At 38.7% G+C, this 15,252-nt stretch overlaps 1 protein-coding gene across 12 annotated transcripts in view; it reads left to right on the top strand.

The window, feature by feature from the left end:
* The first annotated feature begins 6,928 nt into the window (after window positions 1–6,928).
* The window catches only part of CDK1 (cyclin dependent kinase 1), a 39,367-nt gene continuing 31,043 nt past the window's right edge, over window positions 6,929–15,252 (top strand). For 4 of the 12 annotated variants that reach the window (XM_069571733.1, XM_069571742.1, XM_069571740.1 and 1 more), the window contains exons 1-4: window positions 7,263–7,360; window positions 9,814–9,875; window positions 12,368–12,524; window positions 13,303–13,426. In XM_069571733.1, coding sequence (XP_069427834.1) covers window positions 9,839–9,875; window positions 12,368–12,524; window positions 13,303–13,426 — 318 coding nt within the window. In that variant the 5' untranslated portion in view covers window positions 7,263–7,360; window positions 9,814–9,838. Of the gene's footprint in view, window positions 7,443–9,813; window positions 9,876–12,367; window positions 12,525–13,302; window positions 13,427–15,252 lie in introns of all 12 variants that reach the window. The other 8 variants (XM_069571744.1, XM_069571745.1, XM_069571737.1 and 5 more) reach the window with 7 other exon arrangements.

Here is a 15,252-nt window from a genome sequence, read left to right on the forward strand (position 1 = left end):
AGTTCCCTAGACTAAACAGTAGGTCCTTACTGTTTGCCTATTTTATATATAGGACTGAGTATATATTAATCCCCAGTTCTGAATTTATCTCAACTCCCCTCCCACTACCTCCCCACTATCCCTGTTGTTAACCATAAGTTTGTTTTCTGTCTGTGAGTCTATTTCTATTTTGTAAATAAATTCCTGTGTATCATTTTTGGATTCCACATAGAAGTGATAGAGTATGATACTTGTCTTCATCTGACTTATTTCACTTAGTATGATTCTCTCTAGGTCCATCTATGTTATTGCAAATGGCATTATTTCATTCTTTTTTATGGCTGAGTAATGCTCCTTTGTATACATGTATCATATCTTCCTTATTCATTCCTCTGTTGAAAGACCTTTAGGTTGCTCGCCTGTCTTGGCTATTGTGAACAGTGCTGCTATTAACACTGGGAGCCTGATCTTTAACTGCGATGGTATAGCTAGCCATTCCAGAGGGGCTTTTTGTCAGACAGTGCCTTCTCCTCCTCCTTTTCGTTTTGAGAGTGCTGTTTGGGATTGGTTGGGGAAGAAATATAAAACGATTTCCGGGGTAGGAAAAGGTATTTGTCTTGTCTTGTTGAATGAAAAGCTCTACTTCCCTCTTTTTCATTTTATGTTTCCCCATCTGGACTTTGAAGTTTGGGGACTTGCATTTGATTCTTGCTTGTAGGCCAGTTATTCAAGTTAGCGCTTGGGGCATAATAAAGGCTTCATAAAGTTATCAAATGTTATTGAAACAGCCGGTATCTTTCTCTCTTTGTCTTCAGTTCAGTTCAGTCCTCTCAGTCGTGTCTGACTCTTTGCAACCCCATGGGCTGTAGCAGGCTAGGCTTCCCTGTCCATCACCAACTCCCGGAGCTTGCTCAAACTCATGTTCATCAAGTTGGTAACGCCATCCAACAATCTCACCCTCTGTTGTCCACTTCTCCTCCTGCCTTCAATCTTTCCCAGCATGAGGGTCTTTTCCAATGAGTCAAGTTTTCACATCTTGTGGCCAAAGTATTGGAGTTTTAGCTTCATCATCAGTCCTTCCAATGAATATTCAGGACTGATTTCCTTTAGGATGAACTGGTTAGATCTCCTTGCAGTCAAGGGAAACTCAAGAGTCTTCTCCAACCCCACAGTTCACAAGTATCAATTCTTCGGTGCTCAGCTTTATTTACAGTCCAACTCTCACACCCATACATTACTAGTGGAAAAACCACAGCTTTGACTAGGTGGACCTTTGTTGCCAAAGTAGTGTCTCTGCTTTACCTATGCTGTCTAGGTTGGTCATAGCTTTTCTTCAAAGGAGCAAGCATCTTAATTTCATGGCTGCAGTCACCATCTGCAGTGATTTTGGAGCGCCCCCCCCCCACAAATAAAGTCTGTCATTGTTTCCACTGTTTCCCCATCTATTTGCCATGAAGTGATGGGACTGGATGCCATAATCTTGTTTTTTGAATGTTGAGTTTTAAGCCAACTTTTTCACTCTCCTCTTTCACTTTCTGAATGTTGAGTTTTAAGTTAACTTTTTCACCTCCTCTTTTACTTTCATCAAGAGGCTCTTTAGTTCTTCTTTGCCTTCTGCCATAAGGGTGGTGTCATCTGCATATCTGAAGTTATTGATATTTCTCTCAGCAATCTTGATTCCAGCTTGTGCTTCATGCAGCCCGGCATTTTGCATGATGTACTCTGCATATAAGTTAAATAAGCAGGGTGACAATATACAGCCTTGACATACTCCTTTGCCAATTTGAAACCAGTCTGTTGTTCCATGTCCGGTTCTAACTGTTGCTTCTTGACCTGCATACATATTTCTCAGGAGGCAGGTAAGATGGTCTGGTATTCCCATCTTTTTAAGAATTTTCCACATTTTGCTGTGATCTACACAAAGGCTTTGGCATAGTCAATATAGCAGAAGTAGATGTTCTGGAACTCTCTTGCTTTTTCAATGTTCCAGTGGATGTTGACAATTTGATCTCTCGTTTCTCTGCCTTTTCTAAATCCAGCTTGAACATCTGGAAGTTCTCAGTTCACATACTGTTGAAGCCTGGCTTGGAGAATTTGAAGAGTTACTTTGCTAGTGTGTGAGATGAGTGCAATTGTGCAGTAGTTTGAACATTCTTTGGCATTGCCTTTCTTTGGGATTGGAATGAAAACTGACCTTTTCCAGTCCTGTGACCACTGCTGAGTTTTCCAAGTTTGCTGGCATATTGAGTACAGCCTCTTTGTCTTATCTGAATGTATTAATAACATCACTTTACCTTGTATTTCCTCAGTACTTGGCACAAGGTACCAGCTAAAGGAAGATATTTAATTAGCACAAAAGAAGTATGATCACTTGCTGCGTTTTTCTTATCTGGGCCTCTCCTGTCAAGCTCAATGAGAATAGATATCTAATTCATCTTTGGATATTTGGTTGCCACCAAATAATACGAGATAAACTGAAGAAACTCAAATATTTGGTGAGTGGAGCTGATAGAGTTTGGTTTGTTGTCATATTTCACTCTCACATCACTGGTATAAACTGATGCACAGCCAAGAGCCAAACAACTAATGTTCATGGTAGAGAGGAAAGCCTCGGGTGCTACAAGGCTCTCAAGTGCCTATCTCATTTTGAAGGATAGAGTAAATTATGTTTCATAACATCTTAGCAGTAAGAGGATGTTACTCTAACTTTGCTCTTTGAAACTTGCCAATTATAGTAAACATTTTGCTTGAAGCAGAATATTTCATGGTATGAAATCGCAGGTCTGTATCAATCCAGATGACAGTTTATTTAGGTAAAATAGAACCTCATTTCGTTAACACCACTAGAAAAGAGACTTTTACATTAATCCCTTAACTTACTGATTAGAGACATAGTTACAATCCACTGCCCTGGTTTATCAAAGTGACTTTTCAAAGAGAATGATTAAAAGAATTACTTCTAAAAAGAAAAAAGAATTACTTCTCACTATAAATTTTTAGCTCTGGCAGAAAGCCCTATACTAGGCATTAATGGTATTGTGATAAAATTTAAGAGACATTACTAATTCATTCAAATTAGTAAAAGAATCTCAGATATTCAGCTAAAACAACAGCCCTGATAGTTTCTCCTGGCTCCAAATATGTATGAAAATGCTTGCTAGTTTCAGAGTTCAGTTTTCCATGAAGCTCATGAAACTTATGTATCAGGATTCTGCCTTTGCACAGCCCCTTCTGGTCTCTGAAAGAGGTTTTCACAGGGGCATGTCTTTGTAAAATGTATAACAAGATATTTTAAACAGTTTGTTCACACTGCTGTTTTTTTTCCTACTTCAATTCCCAGTCAGTCACACTTTCCCACCTGTCCAGTGACCTGTCCATGAACACTGTTGAGATTCAGCTCAGGAGATGCTAAATTGAAGATACAGGTAGTTTAAGATGAGTTGTATCTAACACTTCCAAAAAACACATTACTTTTGTTATCAGAGAAATGCCTAACTGAGAAACAGTCATGATAATTCAGTGTTTTCAGTCATGATTAAAAGGTCTTGGGATCTTTCTCGGTAAGAGGGGCAGGGGAAAGGGGGTGGGGGACATCCTGGTGGTCTGGTGGTTAACTCTCAATTCTTCCAATGCAGGGGGCATGGGTTCAGTCCCTGGTCAGGGAATTAAGATCCCACATGCTGTGCAGTGTGGCCAAGAAGTTTTAAAAAAAAGGTTTCAAAACTGTGTGTCGTACTTTTTCTACTATTTTACTTTCTGAATTAATGAAAAGGAACAGTCTTTTCCTTTTGGATACTTTTTAAAAAACTGCTCTGAATTTTATCCCATAGCAAAAGAGGCCTTGGCAAGATTCATTTCCTCATATGTGCATTTCTTCATACATTCATCCATTTATCCATTTATTCATTTTTGACCTAGGTAATACACCCAAACGGAAAAGGCAATGGCACCCCACTCCAGTACTCTTGCCTGGAAACCCATGGATGGAGGAGCCTGGTGGGCTGCAGTCCATGGGGTCACGAAGAGTCGGACACGACTGAGTGACTTCACTTTCACTTTCCACTTTCATGCATTGGAGGAGGAAATGGCAACTCACTCCAGTGTTCTTGCCTGGAGAATCCTAGGGACAGGGGAGCCTGGTGGGCTGCCGTCTATGGTGTCGCACAGTCGGACACGACTGAAGCGATTTAGCAGCAGCAGCAGCAGCAGCAACACACCCAAATGGTTCAAAATTCAAAAGCTCCGAAGCCTTCCTCCCATCTCTGTGCCCCAGGCATTCTCCAACTCCATACAGGCACACTGTTATTAGTTTCCTGCATCTCCTTCCAGGTATTTTACGTATTTACAAGCAAATGTTTCTGAAACGTTTTTATCTGAAAAAATACTTGTGTTTGCTTGGGCTTCCATAACAAAATACCACAGACTGGGTGGGATAAACAACAGAAATTTATTTCCATACCATTCTGGAGGCTGGGTCACAGTGTTGGCAGGGTGGGATCTGGTGAGAGCTCTCTTACTGCTTTGCAGATGGTGACTTGTTCTGTGTCCTCACGCGGAGGAAACAGAGTGATCGAGGTCTTATAAGGCCTTCTTATAAGAATGCTCATCCCACAGCAAGTTCTCCACTCACATGATCTTATTTAAAAGTAATTACTCTTCCAAGGGCCCATTTTAAAAAACACCATACATAGAGGTGTGTTAACACCAGAGGGCTGCAATGCACAAATGAAAGGGTTGGGGGTGAGGAAAAACATAGTTCAGTCCATAGCAACACTTGTATCTCAAAGCCAAACAAAACTTCTGTGCAATGGCAATGGATCTCTGCACACCCCCTCTTCTAAATGGAGGTCACCAAAATATGAATATGAAAGTTTGGGGAGCATATACCTTCTTATTCTCTCTGTTTTAGTTGTGTTTTTTTTTTTTTCCCATGCCACTTTATATACATTTAAAATTTTTTACTTTTCAGGTTCCTCCCTGCGGCATGTTCCCTGACCAGGGATCAAACCTGCGCCTCTTGCAGTGGAAACAAGGAATCAATCGCTGAAACACCAAGAAAGTTCCCTAGTTCTAAAATACTGTTGCAAAGCTGAACCTCTTCCGAGCAGCCTCTCAGAAGAGCATTCAGGGCTCTTTTAGATTCTGACTCCAAATTCCCTTCCCTGCTTAACACCTAAGGGGCCCTCTACCCTCTGATCAAGGCACCCTAAATTATATGGGCAGACTTCAGGGTTTACTCGTACAACTTCTGCCTGGAAGGCCTGCCTCACCATTCCTTCTCCAGTGTTCCTGGAGAATGTCATATCCAATGTTTCTTCAAATGTCACATCCTCTTTTTGAATTAATAATTTCCTCCTCTATGTTCTCATGTCACCTTAGAGCATAAGTTACAGCGTAAGTGCCAGAAGCAAGTTACAAGTAATGGTTGTGTTCTCCGACTCCCAACATCTCAAGCAGGAAAATACCTGACTGATCTTTGTGACATTGTATAGAAGTTGACCCAATGAACAGTCAATTGTATTTGCCAAGATGAGAGCCTAAATTTAGAATAACCCCTGAACCCTTGTGGCTCAGCTGGTAAAGATTTCCCCTCAGTGCGGAAGACCTGGGTTCGATCCCTGCATTGGGAAGATTCCTCTGGAGAACGGAAAGGCTACCCACTCCAGTATTCTGGCCTGGAAAATTCCATGGACTGTATAGTCCATGGGGTGGCAAAGAGTTAAACATGACTGAGTGACTTGCACTTCGCTTCATCCCACCTGAAACTTTAAAAGATAACTAAAAACAAATAAAAACAAGCTGCAAAAATAGAGAAAGATAACTGAGTTAAATTTAAATAAAAATCTAGCATGAAAGTGTGGAAGCTTGTGGTCTTCTTTATGCTGAATGTCAAATGTATATAATGAATTACTAGCTGTTTTTAGATGATATAAATTAAATCCTTTGCTTAAGCCTCTCAGAGGGAAAGCTATATATATTTATTCTTTAAAATTAGTACCCTAAACTAGCAGAGAATAGTCTTCTCTAGAACACAGTTTTCATTTTATTTAAGGCAATTTAAGGCAGTTTTCATTTAAAATGTGAATTTGAGATTTTAAAAATAAGTTTTAAAAGTTATTAGGTTCAGGCCAAGTTTTCCCAAATCTCGTACTTCTACTATGAATTTAAAATATTCTGTCACCCAGGAGCACAAAATTGCCAAGGTTGAGTGTTTGTGCCACATATAGGGGGCCATGTGATAAACTTATTCCATTCCTTATCCTAATCTGGATCATCAAACACATAGTTGTAGAGGGCATGGTAATCAGTATTTGTTCCAGATCCCGATACAGTCAGTGGAAAGACTCTTACTATCCTCAGTTCTATTTTGCTTTTTTATTTTCTTAAAGACTTAAGAATGATGTTCAGGTGCAGAAATCTGTTTAGGATATGGTGGAGGGCAATGAAAGAGTTTGGGGATACGGGATTATTTAAAGTGTAATTTAGATCTTTTTCTTCTCCCACAGAAGTGTGAATTTTTGTCTTTTTAAGAACATTTAAAATTCTGATGTGAGAATATTTTAACATTTAAGAAAAGAAAAATTTTGCTTTTTAATTTTTAAGTCAAAATGTTACATAGATTTAAAAAATGAAATTTAAAACAGTGAGGTGAAAACAGCTCAGCCATATATGTGTGTGAAACGTGACAAAAATGTATCTAACTCATATTCATATATATATTTATATATATATGAAAAGTTTCTTTACCCTGTTGAGGACATCTTTCCTAGTTTTCTATTACCTCTTTCTATTAAAACAAACTTTATTAAGTTGAGCATGAGGGATCTTCCCCTTGGGACATGCAGAATCGTGCTCCTTTGACCCAGACTGAGATTCATTATTTTAGAAAAGCATAAATATACATTAGCTTTCAGTATCAGAAATGAAAGTAATGGGATCTGGATTACGTGTAGCACCACTTCTGTGATGAACTATTTGAATACCTCAAATTTTTATTGTGCCAATATTGGGAGAGAAAAAACCCAACCCTGAGAGGACAGTAGATTTCTTATGACTAGAAACAATAAGACGACCCTATCTTGGAACGCGCTTGCGCTCAGACTCAGTTGGCCCCCGCCCTTCTGCTTTTTCTCCAGCCGCCGTTTCCTCCACCTTTCGCGCTCTAGCCACCCGGGGAGGTCAGCGTTAAGGGAAGCTAGGCTCTGATTGGCTCCTTTAAAAGTCTACGGGCTATCTGATTGGTGAATCCAGGACCCTTTAGCGCGGTGAGTTTGAAACTGCTCGCACTTAGCTCCAAAGCTGGCGCTTGGAAGTTAGGGAGAGCGTCGCCGACTTGGTAGCCGCCGCAGCTTTCGCCGCGGGATAAAGCCGGGTAGCGTTGGTGAGGTCAGGGTGTTGCCTATGGGGTGTCGACTCGGAAGGGCTGGCTCGCGGACCTTGGAGGGGGAGTATTAGTGAAGCAGGTGATAATTGGGAGGCTGGGCTCTGGGCAGTGGGGTTCTGCGTACCGCCAAGCCCGGCCTTAACCGGAGGCCCCGGGCCTGCGCATGGAGCGACGCCCAACCTCGGCTTCAGTGGGAGGCGTGGGGGAGCCCAGCCCGGCCAGGCAGGGTTAGCATTGCTGTGGCCTCTGAATTGCAATCTGGGGTCGCGGGCGGCTGAGGAGGCTTTCTGGGGTTGATGGAAGGCAGATTTGTGCCTTCGTTCGCCGACACCAAGCGCTTGTGGAGTGCCAGGCTCTGCCCTGCAGCTCCTAGCTTCGCCTCCGGGAGTGGAAAGCAAGACTGCAGCTCAGCCCGGTGCTCGCGCCTGCTTCTAATCCCAGGTGGTCACGGGAAACCGACCGGAAGAACTAACTTGTGGGCCTTCTCAGCTTGCCTCTCTGCTCCCATGACCCTAGCCTACCTGGAGCTTTTAAGAACACTTATCCTGGGCATAGACCCCGAGAGAACTTGGAGTTTTTGGATTTTATTTTATGCTTGGTGGTTGTTACATACAGTGGAATTGGCAAAAACTGGAAATCTAAGAAACGCCGAGAGTTAGAAACGTGTCATTTAAAATCCTTTAATCAGTTTTAACGTGCAGGTCTTGCTTTCTTTAAAGACCTGGAGGTGTCTGGGTGGATGAAGCCATTGGTATTTTACATCCTGCCACTAGGAATAGAGGAGGCATTCAAAAGGCATTACGAAGCCACATCCTTTATTTAAAATAGTTGCAACCAGGAAAAGGTGGAAGAGTAATTGAACCCAGCTTTGAAATTGAGTTAGTTTTCAGTTATTTTGTTTAAAATAAGCTCCACAGTTTCATTGTGATTTGGGCATATTACAGCTGGATATTGAAGAAAAGATAGTTGGTCCTAATCCATTGCCATTTGTAAAATTGAACGTTTTTAAGATGGCCAGAGTAGTGCAATTTTGTTTATTTAAAAAAGTTTATCTCTGCTTGTGTCTGGAATGATTTTGAAAAAGAATGTGAGAAATTTAACTCAAGGGTCAATATAACTTAAGGTTCAGTGACCTTTATGATTTTATCAGTGATATAAAATGATGGTTTGGGCTTCTGAAGTTGATGTTTCCATGGCAAACTTACCAGGAAGTCTTGAGTATCTGGTTGTCATTTGGGCTTTTTTTTCTTAACCATTTTTTTTTGTGTGTGATTCAAGTATATGGACATTCTTTGTTCTTGGCATTGCATGGGATATAATTAGACTTTATGTATGGAATTGCCCATTTTCTTTTAGAGTGCTTAGTGATATTTCCTACTTTACAAAAGGTATCTTGAAAGTTTTTTTTTATCATGTTTGTGTTACGTGACTCCTGACAACAAGAGAAAGATAAAAACTGTCATTTGAGCAAGTTGAAATGAATATACTTTTGCTGCTTTAAATATTTTCTAATGGTTGAACAGTGTGACCACATTTTAGCTCCCTACTCATGTCTTTAAAAATTGTTTATTAACTTCATAAAAGTATCATGAAGCTACAAATTCAAGTAGCAGTCATTGCTAAACTATTTGGGTATAACTGGCGCACATTGATGAGCCTTGGAAGTCTTATGTAAAGAACATCAGGGTTTTCTTTGGGACGGATAGATGTTGATGTCTGAATTTGAAAGTTAATTTTGAAAGAAGCCCCCAGGTGGCTCTAGTGGTAAAGAACCTGCCTGCCAGTGCAGGGAACATAACAGACAGTGGTTTCCATCCCTGGGTCGGGAAGGTACCTTGGAGGAGGGCATGGCAATCCACTCCAGTATTCTCGCTTGGAGAATCCTATGGCAGAGGAGCCTGGCAGGCTCCATAGGATCACACAGAGTCGGACACTGAAGCGACTTAGTATACCAAAGTTATCCAGGTATAGGATAGACAAATATTTCCAATGTTTCAGAAGCTAAGAAAGGTGGGAGAGTCTTGAGCTCTTCCCCTTGTAAATATTGTTTTAATAGAATAGCTAATATTATGGAAAAATTTTCAAAAATTTATTTGCATTTGGCTGCACTGGATGTTCATTGCCACAAGTGACTTTCTCTAGTTGAGGCAAGTGGATGCTACCCTCTGTTGCGGTGCACCAGCAAGGTGCATAGGCTTCAGTAGTTGTGATGCTTGGGCTTAGTTGCCCTGTGGCATGTGGAATCTTCCTGGACCAGGGATTGAACCTGTGTTCCCTGCATTGACAGGTGGATTCCTATCCACTGCACCGTGAGGGAAGTCCTATTATGGAAAGTTAGTACTGCTCTAGGCACAGTGGGAAATTCTTTACTTGTAATATCTTATCAATAACTTAAAAGCACCCTTTGAATTAGTGACATGTGATCAAATAAGCTTTTCTTCTCATTTTAGGATCTACCGTACCCACTGATTAACTATGGAAGACTATACCAAAATAGAGAAAATTGGAGAAGGTGAGTGGCTTTAATAATATACAAGGAATTTTAAAAATGATTTAATGGTTTGACATGTAAATATTCAAATTCAGTTTTTAAAGTATCCAACAGTCATTAGTACATTAATATATATGTTCTCATATATATATGCTATATATAGTAGCATAAGCAAAAAAAAAAAGTTAACCTTTCAAGAGCACTGAAATTATTCTGACATGTCTCCCTACCAGCATCCCTCCAATAATCTTACATTCTTCTAATACTAAACACTTAAAGCAATACATCTGTGTATTTTTAAAAAAACACTATTGCTATTTTGTAGGTGTGTTGAGAGTGTTAGGGCAGTGAAATTATGTGCTTTAGTTTTAAGTACGTCTGCATATACTCTCTGAAGTACTAGTCAGGGTCATGTATTTCATTTAGTGGTTAATGTCTTCATGTCTTTTGATTAAAATAGTCCTCTTGTCTTTTTCCCCCTCGACATTGAGTTTTTGACTACCTAGTTCATTTCTTAAATATATCAGCTCTTATTTCAGTCATTACCAAGTTGTTCTGTGATTTCCTTCTAAGTTAACAAAAATAATTCATTGAACTCAGGCAATAATTTGAACCCCTTTTGCCTTTTTAGATCACAGAGAACGTAACTATATGCATGATGTGGAACCTTAGTTGGCATTTAGCAGATACGCTATAACCATTTGTTGATTAACAGTTTTTCTGTTTATTGTTCAGTCTCCATAATTTGCCTATATTGAAGATTTTTAAATTTTATAATGCTTCAGTTCAGTCGCTCAGTCGTGTCCGACTCTTTGCGACCCCATGAATCGCATCACGCCAGGCCTCCCTGTCAATCTCCCGGAGTTCACTCAGACTCACTTCCATCGAGTCGGTGATGCCATCCAGCCATCTCATCCTCTGTCGTCCCCTTCTCCTCCTGCCCCCAATCCCTCCCAGCATCAGAGTCTTTTCCAGTGAGTTAACTCTTCACATGAGGTGGCCACAGTGTGCTGGAGCTTCAGCTTCAGCATCATTCCTTATAATGCTTAGTTCATTTCAAAGTGTGAGTCAGGAGAGACAAAGAGCACTTGCGATGTCTAAAACTCAATTCAGTATATACTGAGTGTTCACTATAAGTTAACCAGTGGCTATTATGAGTAAATTTTAGGACCAGGTGAATGTTGTACAATTGAGTGAGAGGTAAGAATACTTTAAAAAGTTTGAATTTACCATTAACTACTTATTTGACCATATTATGTAAATGACTGATCTTCCTGAGTCTTAACAGTGTGCTGGGTGAGGGTGCTACTGGCTTACCTACTTTTGTGTTTAATGCAAGTATAATTTACATCTGAAAAATGTACAGATTTTAAGTGTACAGAAGGTCCACCCACGAAGGATGGTGGTGAAGATCAAATAAGATCAGTTCTCCTTTATTTTTTTTGACCTCACAGCGCAGCTTGTGGGATTTTAGTTCCTTGAATCAGGGATTGAACCCAGGCACTTAGGAGTGAAAGTGCTGAGTCCTAACCACTGGACCATCAGGGAATTCCCAGATCAACTGGTTACCCAAAGCACAACTACTCCAAATTTCATCAAAATAATATACAATGGATTTTATGTTAAGTTAGGTTTTTAAAATGACACTGTGACACAGACAATTGGATAGAATTTCTCTATTTCAAAAGAGTTTATATAGCATCTGTTTGTCACTGAGCAAACCATCCTTAATACTCTGATCAAACAAGTAGATCATTTATTTGTTAGTGGTTCTTATCCTTTTTTGAAATACTACTAGTTTTGGAGAAACTCTTAAAAAACTATAAAATAGACTTCCCTAGATATAAATAAGTCCCTCCTAATCGCTTTTGAAGTTACACTGATATCATAGGAAAAATAGTAAAGCTATTTAAGAAAATTTTCATATAATTAAGGGAGTCAAGACCTCCCTTAAATTGTCCAACCCCAGATTAAAAATCACTTAGCTGGGGGATTCAGCATATCATGCATGCGAACTTGTGTTTAGCTGACTAGTCCATCTCCCTTACTGCCTTTTCCATTCGGTGCCCAACCACCCCAGGATCCCTTATATTGAAATTGCTGCTCATTAGCTAAAGCCCATACATCGGAATCCATGTTCTCAACTTCCAAATGGATGTGAGGCTTCCTGCATTTATTTTATGCCTACCTTGGGTAGGATATTTGACAGGACATATACTCCAATTTGCAGATGATCCTTTTTCTCTAAAATGTGCTGGAAAATTACTAGTAATTTGAATTGTGTGGGGAACCTGTGATGACTATATGGATTTTCTAAACTGCAGATAGGTTAGGTTGTAATTAGCCTCTTCTTTCAGAAGTGATGAGAGTGTAATTATGAGTGAGATGCTTCCTTTGTGGCCGCAGCAGATGTTTCTATCATGTGACACCTTATGGAATTCAATCATCTTTTTAAAAATTTTTTTAGTTTGTGGAGGTTGTCACATAGCAGACACTTACTTTGTCTATTTCAGGTACCTATGGAGTTGTGTATAAGGGTAGACACAAAACTACAGGTCAAGTGGTAGCCATGAAGAAAATCAGACTAGAAAGTGAAGAGGAAGGGGTTCCTAGTACTGCAATTCGGGAAATATCTCTATTAAAAGAGCTTCGTCATCCAAATATAGTCAGGTATGGTATAATATCTGAATTTGAATCATTTTACGCATGCTATTTCACAAGTGAATTTCATTGTGAAAATTTTTACAGTTGATTAATTTCTGATTGAACCTTTCTGAGTGGAATAGAATCCTATTTTTGTTCACTGAGAATGCTGGACATAGAAAAACCTAGGCTTTTAAAGCAGGAATAGAGTTAGAGGGGCTTGGTGATAGAGATTAGTAGTGGGGGCTGGAAAATCAGGATAAACTGGTCAAGGGAGACAAGGAAGTCTCTTTTCACAAAGCTTTGTCACTGTTCCAACTCTGAGAGCTCTGGTCTTTAAGGATTCCTTAATCAGCGACCTGAGATAGGTAGCTAGATCAGGTGAAAGTTAGGATTTAATTGCATTTTGGGAGTTTGAGATTGAACAACTGGTAGGGTTAGATAATACTTTAAAAAGTTAATTTCTATGATTTGCCTCAATGGAAAGACAAACTCTAAGCAACAAGTAGTCAGCCTAGAAATATTCTTCTGGACTACAGGCCATTTACCAAGTTAGTACCTGTAATATCACTTAATTTTCAGTTGCTGCCCTGAGATTCCTTTCTCAAATTCTAGTTTAATACTACGGTTTCACTACTAGGGAAGGTACCACCTCTTCTATTCCAAAACAGTATAGCATGAATTTGTTACTGTAGAAATTTCTTATGGCCTGCTTTTTCTAATAGCATCTATGATGTGTATAAGAAGCCATTTTATTTTGTGAGAGATCAAAAATGTTGAGATTTGTAATTGTTTTATTTTTCAGTCTTCAAGATGTGCTTATGCAGGATTCTAGGTTGTATCTCATCTTTGAATTCCTTTCCATGGATCTCAAGAAATACTTGGATTCTATCCCTCCTGGTCAGTTCATGGATTCTTCACTTGTTAAGGTAAGAATCTTGCCTAATTTTGTTAGTGTTTATCTACTGTGAATGTAAAGAGTCTACGCTTTAGAAGTGCCTGTGTTTCATGAGAATATACATGGAAAAAATGTTAGCAGAACAAGGAAGAAAAGGATGTTTCATTAAAGAATAGTTTGTTTTTTCTCACATGGTCTACAGGTTAGGTTGTTAACAGTTACCCATTTCGTTACTGGATAGTGCTTCTGGTTGTAAAGTGAAAAGTGCTGCCTGAAAAAACATGAAAGAACTAACGTGTGTTGTTGGAAACTCCGATATTCTGTTCTCTGTCAGTCAGATATGTGTAAAATAAAAGAACAAAAGCCTGCGACAGAGTGATGCTAGCAGGCAGTTTCATTTTATTCTGGATTTGAGTATATGTTTTGGTTAATTTATTGTAGAGATTAAGTTTCATTTAAATTTAAAATAATTATCCTTATACCATCTCTACCAAACCACTTCTCAGATGTAGCCTTTGTTTTATTAGCAATCTTAGAGATAACTTGTATGTCAACTTTGTATGTGTATATACATAAACTTTTTATAAAAATGGGATTTTATATATATTAGGATATATGCATTACTTTCCCTTTTACTGTGTAAAATGTTAGTCTACGTAGGTCTGCCCATCTTTCTAATGTCTGATATAATTGCATAAACCGGTTCCCCGCTGGCGGACGCTGAAGTTGTTTTCCAGCTTGGTGACTCATGTCCTTACGGTCAGTGCTGCAAGGACTATCTTGATATTCCTGTGTATCTTTACAGGAGTCTCACCACTGAAATCAGTGGGTTGAGGATGTTTATTTACACTTAAAATCTTGATAGTGCCAGTTAACCCTCTAAAAAATTAGACCAACATCATGGTGTATGTATATTTTTTAGCACATCACTGTCATTAATCTTTTTGATAATGATACTATGTGAAAGATGCATTAACATCATTTTGCCTTTTGTTTAACATTTTTTATTTCTTAGCCGTCTTATAAACACTACATATTTTTCACTGATGATTCTGTTAGGATACTTTTTTCACTGGTTTCTAAGAGCCTTTTATTGGTAATGTGTTAATAATAATTCTTTTATTCCTTTTTTTTTGTCTTTTGTTAATGGTGTGTATATACCATTAGTTATTTTTATAATTTAACATACTTCTACAAATCAGTACATGACTTTTTAATGTCTTATTTAAGTCTTCCTCATGCAAAGATCACATGTATTGGAACAGTACATGACAGTGTTTTTCTAGTGGTTTCAGTAGATTACCGTTTCTCCTTTTGTCTTAAATTCTAGGTGGATCAAAGATTTATTTTGATGTAAGAACTAGAGTTCTTAATTTTTTTTCCAAATGCTAGCCAGTTGTTCCAACTGATTGGTTTTATGTATTTTATAATATTGAACTTTATAGTCAATACTATATTTTATATTTCTGTAGTACCCATGTTGCTTCAAATGTCAGTTACATTGTGTTGGCAACAAGTATCTTACAAAACACTTCTCTGAACTGCTAAACAACGTTTTGCCATAATTATATCTATTTAAATACAGTCTTAATATTCTGTTCTTTTAAAAAATGTGTGACCAGTGTTTCCAAAGAGGAAATGAATATATAAAGATAAAAGATAGAAATGGAAAAGACTAAACTTACTCAGGGCAGAACTAGAGTTGCTATAAGTATATAAAACAAAAGTTTAAGAAACTCTCAATATAGAACATTACCTTATTACTTAAGAATTCGGGACCAGAATAAGTAAAAGAAAATGAAATGAGTGTCTATAGATGTTCCCATAAGGTGAATATCTTTGTCTTATTTGTATAAA

This window comes from Ovis canadensis, chromosome 25 (genome assembly GCF_042477335.2).
Source record: "Ovis canadensis isolate MfBH-ARS-UI-01 breed Bighorn chromosome 25, ARS-UI_OviCan_v2, whole genome shotgun sequence".
In the NCBI taxonomy this organism is placed as follows: Eukaryota; Metazoa; Chordata; class Mammalia; order Artiodactyla; family Bovidae; genus Ovis; species Ovis canadensis.